This window comes from Puma concolor, chromosome B2 (assembly GCF_028749965.1).
Source record: "Puma concolor isolate L17-30 chromosome B2, mPumCon1.1.hap2, whole genome shotgun sequence".
In the NCBI taxonomy this organism is placed as follows: domain Eukaryota; kingdom Metazoa; phylum Chordata; class Mammalia; order Carnivora; family Felidae; genus Puma; species Puma concolor.
In genome coordinates, this window is record NC_141671.1 from 73,439,602 (window position 1) to 73,455,036 (window position 15,435).

The 15,435-nt window shown below is 40.1% G+C and overlaps 1 protein-coding gene across 4 annotated transcripts in view; it reads left to right on the forward strand.

The window, feature by feature from the left end:
* Nucleotides 1-15,435, forward strand: part of BCKDHB (branched chain keto acid dehydrogenase E1 subunit beta) — a 210,429-nt gene that overhangs the window by 12,688 nt on the left and 182,306 nt on the right. For all 4 annotated transcript variants that reach the window (XR_015251344.1, XR_015251343.1, XM_086707298.1 and 1 more), the window contains exons 2-3: nt 1,298-1,375; nt 3,275-3,343. Coding sequence is in view for 2 of the 4 variants with exons in the window: in XM_086707298.1 (XP_086563424.1) it covers nt 1,298-1,375; nt 3,275-3,343 (147 nt within the window). In the remaining 2 variants the exon portion in view is untranslated. The remainder of the gene's footprint in view (nt 1-1,297; nt 1,376-3,274; nt 3,344-15,435) is intronic.

Sequence of the window (15,435 nt, forward strand, 5' to 3'; positions counted from 1 at the left end):
GTAGTCAGGGTAATTATCGGTATTCAAGGGATTTGCTACCAGCATGGCTAGCTATGGGTTAATGTGAAGATGGCCTGTGGATCAGAGAAGATTCAGGCAGAAGCCTCTCTCCATCCTGAAGAGTACTTTTGGAGAGGAGCTGACCTAAAGTTCTGGGATGTCTGTAGGTCCTGGGCAGCACCAAGACTTAAAGCTCTACAGTATGATGTTTCTGAGTTCCAACATTTGGAACTTTATTAAACAAAGTTTTCTACCATTCAGAATAATGCCAAAGTCAAGATGAAGGGCATGGAAAAAGTCCAGATTCTAATAATAAATAACTCGTATTTGTTCAGCACTTACTGTGTTTGGGCACTGTTCTAACTTTACATGTATTGTTACATTTAACCATCCTATCTGTCTGTTTAGGGAACTAGAAGTTGGCTTGCAGAGAGTCTACTTGAGCAGTGAGACAGTAGGAAGGACCAAGTCTGGTGTGTTGAGGCATGGGATTATAGTATTCTCTAAACACCAGCCTTCCTCATTGTTTTATGGCCCATGACCATTTGCTGTTACTGGCATATTTAACACGTGCCTTGAGTCACGTGTATTTGTCAGGGATTTTTATACACACACACACACACACACACACACACACACACACACGTAATGTTTATATACTTTTGAGAGAGAGTGAGAAAGAGAGAGAGAGAGAGAGAGAGAGAGAGAGAGTGTGTGTGTGTGTGTGTGTGTGTGAGTTGGGGAGAGGCAGAGAGAGAAGGAGACACAGAACCCGAAGCAGGCTCCAGGCTTTGAGTGGTCAGCACAGAGCCCAGTGCAGGGTTTGAACCCACGAACCTTGAGATCATGACCTGAGCTAAAGTCAGACGCTCAACTGACTGAGCCACCTAGGTGCCCCTAGGTTTTATATTCTTAACACCTGTCCAGAATATAATCTCAGACCACTTTCACTCTGGCTGGTTATCTTTTCTGGCTTTTATTTATGGTCTACACACACTTGGTGACTGGATTATATTCATTTTTCCTTTTTTATACTTGTTTTTTAATTGTTTAATATGTGTCACTTTTGCTTCGTCGTCAAGCTCCGAAGTCTGTATTGCTTTTGTAATTTCTACAGAACCAGCATCATTGTGAATAATCCAATAAATTCACATAGTATATTCTATACTTTCTTTTCTATGTTGATTTTAATCATGTTGTAATCAACTGTTAAGAAACTGGTTATTTTTAATATACTCTACAATGTAGGAAATGTTACTTAAATTTTTTTTTTTTTTTTTTTTTTTAATTTTCACAGGGCAAACTCAGAAAATGAATCTTTTCCAGGCGATAACAAGTGCCTTGGATAACTCATTGGCTAAAGATCCTACTGCAGGTAAAATTCCTTTCTGCTTGACTACGGTAGCTGTGTTAATTCAGAATCAAAAATTTGCTGGAAATGTTGAGTATGGAGCTCAGTGGTTAACATTACACTTACCTGAAATTTTTTAAAAGATCTGATCAAATGATTAACGTTATCAGATCATGCTATTAACACATTTTTTTTCCAACGTTTTTATTTTTTTATTTTTGGGACAGAGAGAGACAGAGCATGAACGGGGGAGGGGCAGAGAGAGAGGGAGACACAGAATCGGAAACAGGCTCCAGGCTCTGAGCCATCAGCCCAGAGCCTGATGCGGGGCTCGAACTCACGGACCGCGAGATCGTGACCTGGCTGAAGTCGGACGCTTAACCGACTGCGCCACCCAGGCGCCCCTATTAACACATTTTTAAAATTAATTCATGGTGAGTTAGTTCTGATGTATATCTAACATCTTCATGCCAACTTTTTCCCATAGTATGTGTGGTTTTGATATTATATTAATACTTTCTGGATTAATACCTACTGGGTACTTCTGTTTCTCCAGCATATAAAAAAATGGGAAGTACCACTTCATTCAGATTTATGAATCTGTTTATGAAATGAAGATTTGATTCCATGCTTTCCTTTGAAATACATTGTCATTCAACTTAAGATATTTTGGAAATAACTGTAATAAATAAGTAGCTTATCAAATTTAATCATTGATATAAAAACAGTTGTCCTGCTGTATGTTTTCTAAATTTGATTGGCTTTACTTATATGTATTAGTATATATAAATATATATATATTTGGTATACCTTGGGCTTCCACTTGAAAATCCCTAGTTTTTATTATTAAGTTTTTAAAATGTTTTATCATTTGTTTTTGAGAGAAAGACAGAGTATGAGCAGGGGAGGAGCAGAGAGAGAGGGAGACAGAATCTGAAGCAGGCTCCAGCTCCGAGCTGTCAGCACAGAGCCTGATGTGGGGCTCAAACTCACAAGCTGTGAGATCATGACCTAAGCCACAGTCAGACACTTAACTGACTGAGCCACCCAGGCGCCCCTGAAAATCCCTAGTTTTAAGGTCAAGTGAAGAACGGGTTATTTTGTTAGGAGGAAGTAAGAACTATAATAGTGGATGATTAGATTTTGCTTTGTTTGAATGCTATCTGAGAATGATCTTGAGTAAATAAGGGTGAATTGTTTCCTTGAGGTTCACAGAGCTGGTCAGGTGCATATATAGGAATAGAATTCACCTCTGTGAACACCCATTTTTATTTTCTTTGCCTTGCTCACTATGTCCCACCATACTTGCCTCCTTTTACTTGATTTAAGTCCTTTTCCTATTTGTGACTGTTCTCTCAGCTTGAGATATTTTTCCTTCAGCCCTTCAGAGTGTTGACTTTTATTATATACCATATATGAAAGAAAACAACCACTGGCCAGACACTCAGGAGGCTGGAGTGTGAGTCATAGTTCTGCCTCTTGCTTTCTTTCTGACTTGTCTTGTAGTTACTTTACTACTTCTCTGGCCTCGTTTTCTTCATGGGTAAAACAAAATGACATCCTAGATTGGTGGTTCTTAATCAGTTGGGATGATTTTAATCCCCCTTCCTCCTCTCATGTTAACAAAGTCTCCAGACACTCTTGGCTGTCAGGACTGTGTGTGTGTGGGGGGCAACTGTCATCCATGGGATAGGGGGCAGGGATACTGCTGTATATCTACAATGTATAGAATAGGCTGTTACAAGAAAAGAATTATCCAGTCCAGAATGTCAGTAATGTTGAAGTTTAGAAACCTTATTTGAAACCTTTGATCTATTTCTGTTTTCTGCTTTAAAATGTAAACATTGAAATTACTTATTTTTCATTGTTAGTATGATTTAGTGATTATCAAATAAAATATGTTCTTTAAACATTGTTTTTCAGTAATATTTGGTGAAGATGTTGCCTTTGGTGGAGTCTTTAGATGTACTGTTGGCTTGCGAGACAAATATGGTAAGTTAACATCTTTATATATGAATAGTATTCCTGTATAACTTTTATTTAAGTATCTTGAAAATAGAGAATATTCCTGTTAAATTGTTTGCCATATCTTTATTGTATAAATAGTTGTCGGTTTTGTTTTTGCATTTGTTTTTTTCCATCCATAGAATCCTTTGGTCTAGAGTTCTTCCAATGTGTTCTAACTGTAGCATCCCTGACCTGGTTCATATTACACATATTATGGATGCCAAAATAATCGTAGTTAAATGTATTGTTTATTATGTCATTCAAATCCAGGAAGCTTTCATCTCTTACTACTGTCTACCTTAGCCATTTTCACTTCCATTGCCTCTAGTTCAAGATTGTGCCTGATTGGTCTCTGTTAATAGATTTCATCTTTTATTACCTGCACTAATCACGGTTCTCCAGAGAATTAGAAGCATTAGGATATATCTGCATAACTATATCTATATATGTGTGTGTATATAGGTATTATATATGCATCTATATCTATTTGTATGTATATGTACCTCTGTATATTTATAATCTATGTCTATACCTGTATCTATATGCCTTTACCTATATCTATATTGAGAGAGAGAAATTTATTTTTTAAGGAATTGACTCACACAGTGAGGGGGCTGGCAAGTCTGAAATCTGTAGGGTAAGCCAGCAAGCTGGAAACCCAGGCAGCGTTTCTGTGTTGCAGTCTTCAGGCTGAATTTCTTCTTGTTTGGGAGACCTCCCAAGGCCTTCAGATAATTGGGTGAGGCCCATCCGTATTATGAAGACTCATCCGCTTCACTGAAAGTCTACTGATTTAAATGTTAATCACATCTAAAAAATACTCTCATAGTAATATCTACGCTGGTATTCGACCAAATAACTGGGCACCATCACTTAGCCAAGTTGACCCATAAATTAACGGTCCCATTATCCTTCCAGATATTTTACCTCAGCTGACCAATGCCTTTTGCTTGGCATGTGATTGATTTCTGTCTGTTGCTTTCACTTACTTCATTTGACTCAGACTTCAAACTGTTAGAGTACATTTTGGCCCATCCCAGCACCCCCCACTCCTGCCCTGCCCTGACTTGCTGTGTAAGGAATGTATTTCAACTCCTTATTGTTAGGGGTGACTTTGAGGTGATTTGACTTCATTCATTTCTTCTCTGAGTCTTAACTGATCTGAAAGTCAGCAAAGCACTTATGTTTAGGGGGAGGAGTTGACTCCTACCTTTCTTCTTACCTTTGCCACTGCCCTCTGAAGCTCATGGGTGCATGCAAGTAAGGAGGGAGGGTCTTTTCGATATTTTTTTCCTAATTGTTGTTCCTTCTTGTTCTACTCTTCTCTGAGGTTATATTATATTTGGATCCAAGATACCATGGCATGGCCCATCTTGTTTACCAGGAAGTCCTTTTCTCTTTATAGCAGGTTGATTTTCTGAGTCCTGTCCCTCTGTTGTCTCCTGTTTCTAACAGCTGTTTAGATTTTGAGATGGTTGGGCCAATCTCAACTGCCTCACACTATCTCAATTAGTTCCAGCGAATTCAGACTCCGACAAACTTTAGCTCTTAAAAAAAATTAAAAACCTTTAAACATTTGATTTCAAAAGCAATGCATATGCATTGTAGAAAATATGGAAAATATAGAAAAGCATAAAGGAGAACATAAAAATTGTCCATACTTCTAAAGTATGAAAAAAAACAATGGTACTCATCTTGATGCACACACTTCTAGACCATATTTGAATATATCTGAGTATATTTGCATATAGTAAGTAATGTTTAAAACATAGAATTATACTTTTGTTTTCTTCTTAGGATTTTCAGCTCTATTTACATTGCCCATCAGTTCTTACATGCTGTTTACTTTATGCACTGGAGCCCTTAGCGCATTAATTATGGTTGTTCTAAATTCCTGCTCTGGTAATTCCAATCCCTGCCATGTCTGGTTCTGATGCTTACTCTGTCTCTTCGAATTGTGATTTTTGGTTTTTGGTTTGCCTTGTAATTTTCTCTTGATAGCTAGACATGATGCACTGGGCAAAAGGAATTGCTGTACATAGGCCTTTAGGGATGCGGGAGTGAGGTGTATGGGGATGGGAAGCATTATATAGCCTTGTGATAGGTCTAAGTCCTTTATTGAGCCGATGCCTCTGGACTGTGAACTTCACAAGTGTTTTTTCTTCCCTGTCAGGTGGGACAGGATGGATGGAGCTGACTAGAGTTGGCCATTTTCCTTTTCCCATGTCAATTACACTAATTATACATACCCAGCAGATTAGGCTCTAGTCAACTGGTTTCACTTGAGGTCAGGCCTTTTTAAGAAGGGGGTGCTGTGGGGCACGTGGGTGGCTCAGTAGGTTGAATGTCCAACTTTGGTTCAGGTCATAAACTTGCAGTTTGTAAGTTCAAGCCCTGCATTGGGCTTGCTACTGTCAGCTCAGAGCCCACTTCGAATCCTCTGCTGCCCTCACTATCTGCCCCTCCCCCGCTCATGCTCATGCTCTCTCTCAAAAATAAGTAAACATTTAAAAAAAAAAAAAAGGGAGTGCTGTGGCAAGTTTCAAAATGGCTCCTTGTCCGCTTCCCCAGCTGGAAGCAACAGGGGATTTTTCTCCGATGTTTATCAGAGCTCCTGGAGGAGAGCCTCATAGAACTGTGGAGGCCTCTCTCTGACTGGATTCCTTGGAATTTTTAACTCTCAGACTTGTACACACTGAACCTCCATCAATTCCTCAAGTACAGTTCAAGTTTTCCTATCCTGGCACTGGCTCTTGCAGTGGTTTTTGCTCGTCAGTCTCTGCTCTGGTAAGTCAAGATTCCCTATATTCATCTGTCTGTCTCTTTAGTCTTGAGGACAACAGTTTGCTCTGTGTCTTCCCTTGCCTTGTGGGCAAGAGTTGTTGATTTTTTAGTCTGTTCAGCTTTTCGCTTGCTGTTAGGACAGAGTGACTACTTCCAAGCTCTTTGCATGTGGAACTGGAAACCAGAGGTCAAATTATACTTTTGTTTACTTAGTCTTGTCTACATCTGGTGTAGCCATGCTTCTGAGCAGATTCTAGCCCTCACTAGTCTGTCTTGCCTTAGCCAATGTGGTAACATGCCGAGCGCTTGTTTAAGCTGGCGAGTCTTCTGTTGGTTGTCTGCCAGGTTCTCTCTCATCCATGGTGCTCTTCTCACTGTACCCATTCTGTCTGGGGCATTTCATCCACGTCCCCCGCTACTCACACACAAGTGACTTCAGATTTTCTAAATCCAGTCTAGACCTCTGGCTTGGGCTTCAGATCTGTGTATTCATTGTTCCACGGTACACCTTCACCTCAGTGTTCCAGCCACTTCAAACTCAGCATTTCCAAACTCCGGTTTTCAAACTCCACCCAGCAAATCCACGGCTCCCACTGCATTTCCTGTCTCAGTGAACATACCACTATCCATTCAGTTACCTGAGCCAGAAACTGGGGGAATTCTAGTCTCTTCCTCCTTTCTCATTCTTCACCCCCAGTCACGTCCTACAAATTCATCTTCACAGCTTGTCTCTGATATGGTCTCTGTATTCTTGCTTCCCTGGTCTGCTTTCAGATCCTTAATCCTCCCTGCTTGGACATTTTTACCCCTTTTCTTAGCAATCACCCTCCCTCCAGTCCCTACTTTGCTGTGATAATTCTAAAAGGCACATTTCTTGGTGGGATGTACAAAAGACTGAGCTCTGCCCTCTACCTACCTACCTAACCTCATTCATTGAGGTTTTTTTTTTAATTCATTTTTTTTAATTCATTTTATTCTTTAAAACAATTTTATTTTATGTTTATTCATTTTTGAAAGACAGAGAGAGACAGAGCACAAGCAGGGGTGGGGCAGAGAGAGAGGGGGACACACTCTGAAGCAGGCTTCAGGCTCTGAGCTGTCAGCACAGAGCCCGACGCGGGGCTCGAACTCACGAACCGTGAGATCATGACCTGAGTCGAAGTCGGACGCTCAACCGACTGAGCCACCCAGGCACCCCTAATTCATTTTATTCTTTACCCATATTGAATTGCTAGATGTTTTCTCTGAGCCTCTGCCTTTTGTTCCATCTCTCTTCCTTTGCACACACCATTTGGATCTTTCTCTCCCATCTGATTACTTGGTAAGCTCCAATTTTGCCTTCAGAAGCTTCCTCTCTGGAGCTCTTCCTGACCCTCCCAAGCAAACCCAAGTGCTAGTTTTCACTGTTCAGATTTCATGTTTTTCACATATTGCAGGTTGCATTGCAGTTGCGTCCCTACCAGATCTCTGCAGCGGACAACTTCAGGAAGGCAACAGATATTTAAGTCATCTGTGCATCCCTAGCTCCTAATATTGTGTCTGGCAGTACTTATTAAGTGAATGTGGTTCACCCTCTCACCAAGACAGTGGCCTATTGCCTGGGAGAGGGGATTTCCTTATCTCCCTGTAATGATGTTGGTTAGTCTGATTGTTTTTCTTTTAAAAAGGTTAAAACAGGGAGAAACTCTCACTTGAAAAAGTCCTCAACTCCTAGAGGGCACCTGCAGATTTATGTTTCTACGACAGGGGGTTGAGCTAATTAAGGGCTAGCTTTTTTAGCTTTATTGTCAGCAGGTGCTGTGAGTTTTTCTAAGCACTTTAGGACTATGACTTGAAGTTTTGAATAATTCCAGGTTGATCAATGTGAACAATTAAATCACCAGCTCTGTGTAATGAGAAGGAGTGAGCTTCAATTTTTAAGAGTAAAGAATAAAAGGAATGGTGGAGAGAAATATATTAAAATAGAACTTTTTCTGTATTAAAAAAATGGCATGTATCTTTTAAAAATAATTCTCTGCCCTTTTGAGTACAGGCCAGGGTGTTTAGCTATACAGAGGCATGTTTGTATTTTTTGAAGTTAAAAGCATTTGTATTTAAGAGATTTTATTGATATAGTTGAATGCATTGCTTTAAATGGCATAGCAAAGAACATCTTGCAAGGAATTGTTTAGCTTTCTGGGGAGGAGCTGAGTGTTGAGAGAATAGATCACAGTCGGTAGGTGGCAGCCTACACTTTGAAATGACACTCCTTGTTGGCCTGGTACCAATACTCTGGAACTGCCGAGGAGCCTTTTAAATTCCATCAGAAGGGAGAATTTGAAGAATTGCAGGTTACTGACTTACTACTGTGATGCTGAATGCTACTTAATATTAAAGAGAAGGAGCTGTGTAATTAGGGACCATGCTGTTAAAAAAAGAGAGAGAGCGAGAGAGCTCTTTTATACTCCAGACAATCCAGATGGGTGAGTTTACCACCACTCAACCATTTTTCTCCTCCCTTATCCTTTGATGGAACAAAATAATAGGGGTGGTTTGAAAACTGAAAATAGATAGTTTGACCTCATTGACACATTGCACACCAAATGTCAGCTTTAGCCTCTTTAAGCAAGGGATCCCTTGCTTGGGAGAACAGTTAGAACTAGGTGTGTTCTAGGGAAGCAGTGGGTAGGAGAGGGCAATTCAAAAAGTAGTTGATTTTTTAGGGTATGTATGATTTTATGTTGAATGTCATACATCCTTTCATTTATATAAGATTCCACGTGTCATACAAAATCTGTCCTCATTGTCCTTCTCCATATTGTCTGTGTTTTATTCAGGTAACACTTTGGTATGTCAGGTTTAGCGTACGTTTTTATTTAATACTATTCTATATTAATGTGAACATTGCTGGGCTGTGGTTCGTAAGGCTCTGTTTTGGTTCGCTTATTGGGGGAAACTTAGGTGAGAAAAGGAATAGCAGAGGACTTGCTGAATTAGTCTGTTGGCCCAAACATCTGCCTTTTCATGGGATTTGATGGTTTTCCATTACGATATTCATTCCTGTACACCACAACTGTGGCCTGTCCTAGCAGCTTGGGAAAACGAATATAACCACTTGTTTGTTTTCCTATGTAAATATCATAGAAATTGTATAACCAGACACTTCAATACACTGGATTCAGGAAGGAAAACTAGGGCAGGCATGTGGAGAAGATATGTTCTCCTCTATAATATGCCAGTATTTGGGAGTTGATTTTCAGCCTCTGTGGCCTCATCAGTAAAGGAAAGAGCTAGATGTTCCTTATGAGCTCATATTTTGGTATTCTTTGTGATTGTGTGTCTCTTTCAAAAGAGGAGTACATTTGCTTTATGTTTCAATTTCCTTTATATTTAAGGGTTTTAGGAGTATAGCAATTGTTCTGTCCTTTGAGAATCATGAGCACGTTAGGCCCTTAATTTTCTCATAAGTCCTTTTCCAGTATAAGTTTTAAATTTGGGGGATGAAAGGAAAAATCTTTTGACAAGTCTCTAATACTTTTACGTGAATTATGAAATTAACCTCTTCAACAGCAAAAGTGACCTTCTGCAGAGAAAGGATTACTTGGGTGATAATCATCCTCGCGGACATAATGTCAGGAATATCAATCTGTGAAAGAACGCTTGGCTTCTAGGCAGTTGAAACTAATTTTACTGAAGCAAAAACTTGGTAAAATAATGGCAATTCCTGAGGGAAATGCAGTACGTGATTTATTTTCCCTATGAAGTGTATACATTTATGACTTCATAGCAGATTGAACACCAGACGTAGGTTGTAAGATATTTAAATGTTTCATGAATTTAGAGTAAAACCAGGTATTGAGATGGTGTAAACGTTTTTCCTAATATGCTTATTAAAAAATATTTTAAAAGAATTGTTAGCTTTAAATGTCTTTCTTCCCAAAAGTCAAGGACTTTATATTGCTCTTGGTATTACGAGGCCCTTTGTTTTCTATATAAAAAAAAAAAATTTTTTTAACGTTCATTCATTTTTGAGAGAGACAGAGTGTGAGCAGGGGAGGGACAGAGAGGGAGGGAGACACAGCTGAAGCAGGCTCCAGGCTCTGAGCTGTCAGCACAGAGCCCGATGTGGGGCTCAAACTTACAAACTGTGAGATCATGACCTGAGCTAAAGTCGGACACTTAACTGACTGAGCCACCCAGGCACCCCACGTGGATGAGAGCCTCTAAAAGTACACATTGGATAGACTAGATTAAAAATAAAATAATATAAAATAAAAGGATTTTAAATGTGTCCTTTATCTCTTTTTTCCAGTTGAAGGAGTTACCCTAGAAAATGGGATGAAAATATTATTGAGATATACTTCATTTACATTTGTTTTCCTTATAAATTGTTTTGATGTTCTTTTGTGAATTTTCATCCCTAGAAGACTTTAGAATCTACTAAAATTAGAATTGGTACAAGTTGTTATTGTATTTTAATTTATCTAAAAATCAAAATCATGTCTCACAATTGGCAGGCTGATCAGTGTCTTATTAACAAATAACATTTAAGAAAATAAGATTGAAGGGGCACCTGAGTGGCTCAGTTGGTTAAGCAGCCTTCACCTCAGGTCATGATCTCGTGGTCTGTGAGTTTGAGCCCCTCGTTGGGCTCTGTGCTGATAGCTGGGAGCCTGGAACCTGCTTCTGATTCTGTGTCTCCCTCTCTCTCTGCCCCTCCCCTGCTTGCCCCTCTGTCTGTCTCTCAAAAATAATAAACATTAAAAAAAAAAAAAAAGAAAATCAGATTGAATATATTTTGTAGAATATCAGAGCTGGAATCAGTCCGGTGATTCTCAACTGGGGGTGATTTTGCACAACTGGAGACAGGAGTCTAGAGACATGTTTGTCACAACAGGGGGTTGCTACTGGCATGTAGTAGGTAGAGGTCAGAGATACAGAGGTCTTACAGTGCACAGGGCAGCCCCTCCCTCCCATAATGTCAATAAAGCTGAGGTTGAGAAACCTGGATCTAGTCCTCCACATAATCTAGAAACTGAAGTTCTGAGAAGTTAGATAGTACCAAACTGTTGAGTGGTGAGTGAGTGAGCCAGATCCCAAGCTCAAGCTTCCCAGAACCTGGTTCTGAGCTTTTTGCATTATGTTGTTTTTCCTTCTACTTGTAAATGAGCGACTCTTATAAAACATGAAGAATGGAAGGAATATATAAGGAATTTTAATGAACAATGCTTAAGGGCTTTGATTCGAGTAGGAATAACCCATCAGTAGCCATCAATAACCCTTATGAAAAAGTTCTTAAAAATTTTTTTTTTCAACGTTTTTAATTTTATTTTTGGGACAGAGAGAGACAGAGCATGAACGGGGGAGGGGCAGAGAGAGAGGGAGACACAGAATCGTAAACAGAAAAAGTTCTTAAAAATTCTTTTTGTGATTCTTTTGTGAACACGTTTTCTGATTAGTGCATTAAGTTGTTCTGGGATGGCAGCTGCTGCTTCAACTAGTTTTTCTGTTTTTCCATAGCTGATCAAACAGTAAATGTTAGACCTCCCAACAGGTGTTCTCTTTGACATTTTGAACATCCGAGTGTAATGCCCTTAAGCCAGTTTTTCTCAACCTTATTTGACAATGGCAGGCTTTTAAAATTATCAAATATGAGCACCAACAGGGCTTAGGAGATAGGCTTGAATTGAAGGAGACCAGAAAAAATGGGATTATAGGTCATTATTGTCAGAACCTATAAAAATTAAGTCATATTTTTGTAAACATCACAAGAATTAGAAAAATGAAACTGTATTGAAAACATGTTAAGGAGAGTAAAAGATCCTTTGTTTTACACTTTCACTGTCCAGTATGCCGTATATAATATGTCCTTAATATTAAGGATGATGCTGTGAAATTAGCTTCTGATTTAAATCTGGTATCAAGTCTTATGAATCTCCTCTTCCAGACTGGTACCTTTTTTTTTTTTTCTTTTTTTAAGATTTTATTTTTAAGTAATCTCCACACCCAATGTGGGGCTCGAACTCATAACCCCAAAATCAAGAGTCTCATGCTCTACTGACTGAGCCAGCTGGGCACCCCAGACTGGTACTTTTGACAATGGGAAGAACACACACTTTTCTTCAGTATTTAGTATTTCTTGAATGTGGAGGCAGTAGATATTATTAATTATTTTATTCTGGACAGCTCACTTTCTAACTTTTACATATTGCAGCCAGTGATTTTTTTTTTTTTTAACCTTTCATATATTCAGAATTGCTGCTTATTTGATTCAAATATACTTTTGGAATTATAAGGTTTTTCTTTTTAGATCTCAGAAAGTATCAGGGATGAAAGGGGGTCAGCAGGATAACAATTCTCATATACATTTCAGATTGTAGATCTGGGAGTCCCTGGCCCCCCCAATTCTGTGCTGTTCAGCTCGAGGAAGCCAATCACAAGCCCATTAAATTACCACTGAGAATGCTTTTCCCTCTAGAAGTAGCTTGCCTGATGGGCATGTTAACCCTGTGTTGACACTGCGCTCAGATATTGAGCTGTTATTGTCACTTACGTGAGGTCACATACCTGTCTCAAGAGGTTTGAATCTAAGTGCGTAGGTTGTTACATAGCTCTACAGTCTGTGCTTCATTTCTAACTTGTAATTCCACTGTCTAGTGACTTCAGTGCAATTAGAAATTCATGTAATAATTAAATTCACCAGGAAAAATGATTTTCCAGTCCAATTGGAAGTAGACAGTACAAACAGCCCCGCATGGAAGATAGCCTTAATGTCATTTGACAGGTATTTGTTGAACGAAGCCTCGTATGTAAAGTCCTAGAGGATTGGAGCGAGTGCTTTGTTTTCTGTTCCCGTTTAGTGTAGATGAAATTTCTTGGTTGCTTTGATTGGCAGAGTGGATAAGGGATCAGTTAGGTAAAGGTTGGCAAATGTCATGTGCTAAGGAATCACTTGGGAAGCTTGCTGGACAAAAAGTTTTCAGTTTCCTAGTGAGCAGCTACACCCAAAGGCAGCTTTAGCAATGAAGTGCTTGACCTTCTCTGGTGGCGTCCTGCCATCCCTCTCCCCCCGAGGTCCTCTGGCCACCAGCCAGAAATGGTGGCATCTGGCCAACCTTAAATTAGCCAAAAGATTCTTTTTCTGCAGTTTTGGCTCTGGGACACTCAAGCATCATTGGTAATAAGGGATTTCTCCCACTCTCAATTTCTGGGCACGCTGCTCATTTAACCCTCATGTTTTCCTCTTCTGGTCTTTGCCAGCGGGGAGTCCAGCAGAAACAAAGACACTAGTTTCTAAGCCAGAAACACAAACACGGTATTACATTCTTAATTAATCAAGACCCTGTAGCTGCTAAACTTGAGCGTTTTGTTCTGGAAGACGTGGGGGCTCCTTAAAATTCGAAAGGAAACTTTTAAATCACTTTGGAAACATGTTAATTCTTAACAGGGAGAAAGGAACATTTAAATGGCATACACCATTTTATATCTATTCAGATCTAAATTGAATACTGATAGGTAGACATTAAAGAGAGAAGTTCTGTAGCATTCTCAACCAACAGTTTCCTAAGTCTGATAGGGCAAATCAGTCATTTGTCTGAAGAAGTCACCTTTTTCTTTTGTCAAAGATTCTGGAGGTTCCTCCCAAGGACCATGTAGCCGTTGAGCTTTTCATTGTTCTGTTTTTAATTCTATAATATTAATTCTGTAATTAATATTTTAATTATATAATTACTTTACTTTTCTACTTTCAATATTGAAGGTTGCAACTCTGCTCACAGTGTGTTTTAACTCTGTATATAAAAAGAGAAAAGTTAAGGGCACCTGGCTGGCTCAGTCAGAGGAGCTTGCAACTCTCGATCTCGGGTCGATGGTTCAAGTCCCACGTTGGGTGTCGAGATCACAAGACAAAGACAGAAAGGAAAAAAAAAAGAAAAGTTAGATACTGTGGCTACAATGACTGCACTTCTGTTCAGAAATGGTGAAGAGCTGTAGGTCCACTCTTCTCACTGCAAAACATGGATCTAACGTGTCGGGATTTCCTTGTTCAGTTTTGTTTTTTTTAGGTCCCCTTCTGGTATTATTTGTATCTATTTGTGGTTTCTAGCAGAGGCTTTGTTCAATAGCAACAGCCTCTCCTCCCTAATTCTGCTAAAGGATTTGGCCCAGTGGGTAGCATTGGATATATTTTCTCCCTTCCAGATCACATGGCATCTGTCCCCCCCGCCGCCTTCTCGTGGGTCTCCTTTTGGAGGCTTTAGTGGTTTGTCACAGTTTGGCCTTGCCTGTCCTTTTCTTGCCATCACTATGTGTGCAGCCCTGAGTGGCCTGATGTCCAGCCTCTGGAGGACAGCCAAAAAAGGCAATGAACAGGCCTCGGTTGATGGTGCGGGATCTGTGGTTCCTGATTTTGCTAATGTTGAGGTCTCAGGGGTGCTTGAGGTGACTTTAATCTTCACAGTTTCCCCAAACCACCTCGTGCATACATAAAATCTAAGTTAAAACAGCAGGGTAGCTATGAAAATGTAAGATTAGGACAAGCTGTCTGGCTCTATTCTCCAACCACAATGCTTCTCCTAAGCCTCTCCTATATAGATATTCTGGAGTCTCTGCTGCCTGGCAACTCCACCAGTTTTCTTTGTTTGGGTCAGTTTTATAGTTTCTGCAGAACTGGAAGGTTGCCACTCAAAACAGCCCTGCGTCCCTTCAAGCATGTGATCTGGATTGCGAGGCCAAGTGCTCACAAGTAACGAAGGGATAATGAAGGCAGCGGTGGGCGGGAGCGCGCTCAGCAGAGAAAGACCCCCATTGACCCTTACCATTGCTACATTGAGCGGTGGGCGCAGGAAGTAAGTGGTTACTGTAAAAGTGTCCTCCAAACGTTGTCTTGGGCTAAGGCACTTCTTTACTATGTCCTGGGATTACTCAGATTATTTTCCTGTGACCAGTTTACGGTGCCTTAAGAGTTTGTCAGAGATGCCATTCCGGGCAGGTAGATGCCTTTCAGTTGTATGTGTACACACGTGGGATAAGTATTTGAAGTGGGTCTCCAGACAGCAGCAGCACTGTTCACAGTGGTGCTTCTCTGCCTGGCCCCTGTGTTGCAGGACACCCCAGAGATTCGGGTCTCACCCCAGAGATTCTGGGTTACTGCTCTGGGTGCGGCCAGGGTGTTGGAGTTTTAAAAGGTCCCCAGGTGATTCAAATGTGCAGCCAAGTTTGAGAACTACTGCTCTAGAAGGTACTAAAACTTTTAAGATGTGGTCTCTGCCTTTAAGGAAATCCCAGTACACTTACTGGGCCAAAGCATAATTACA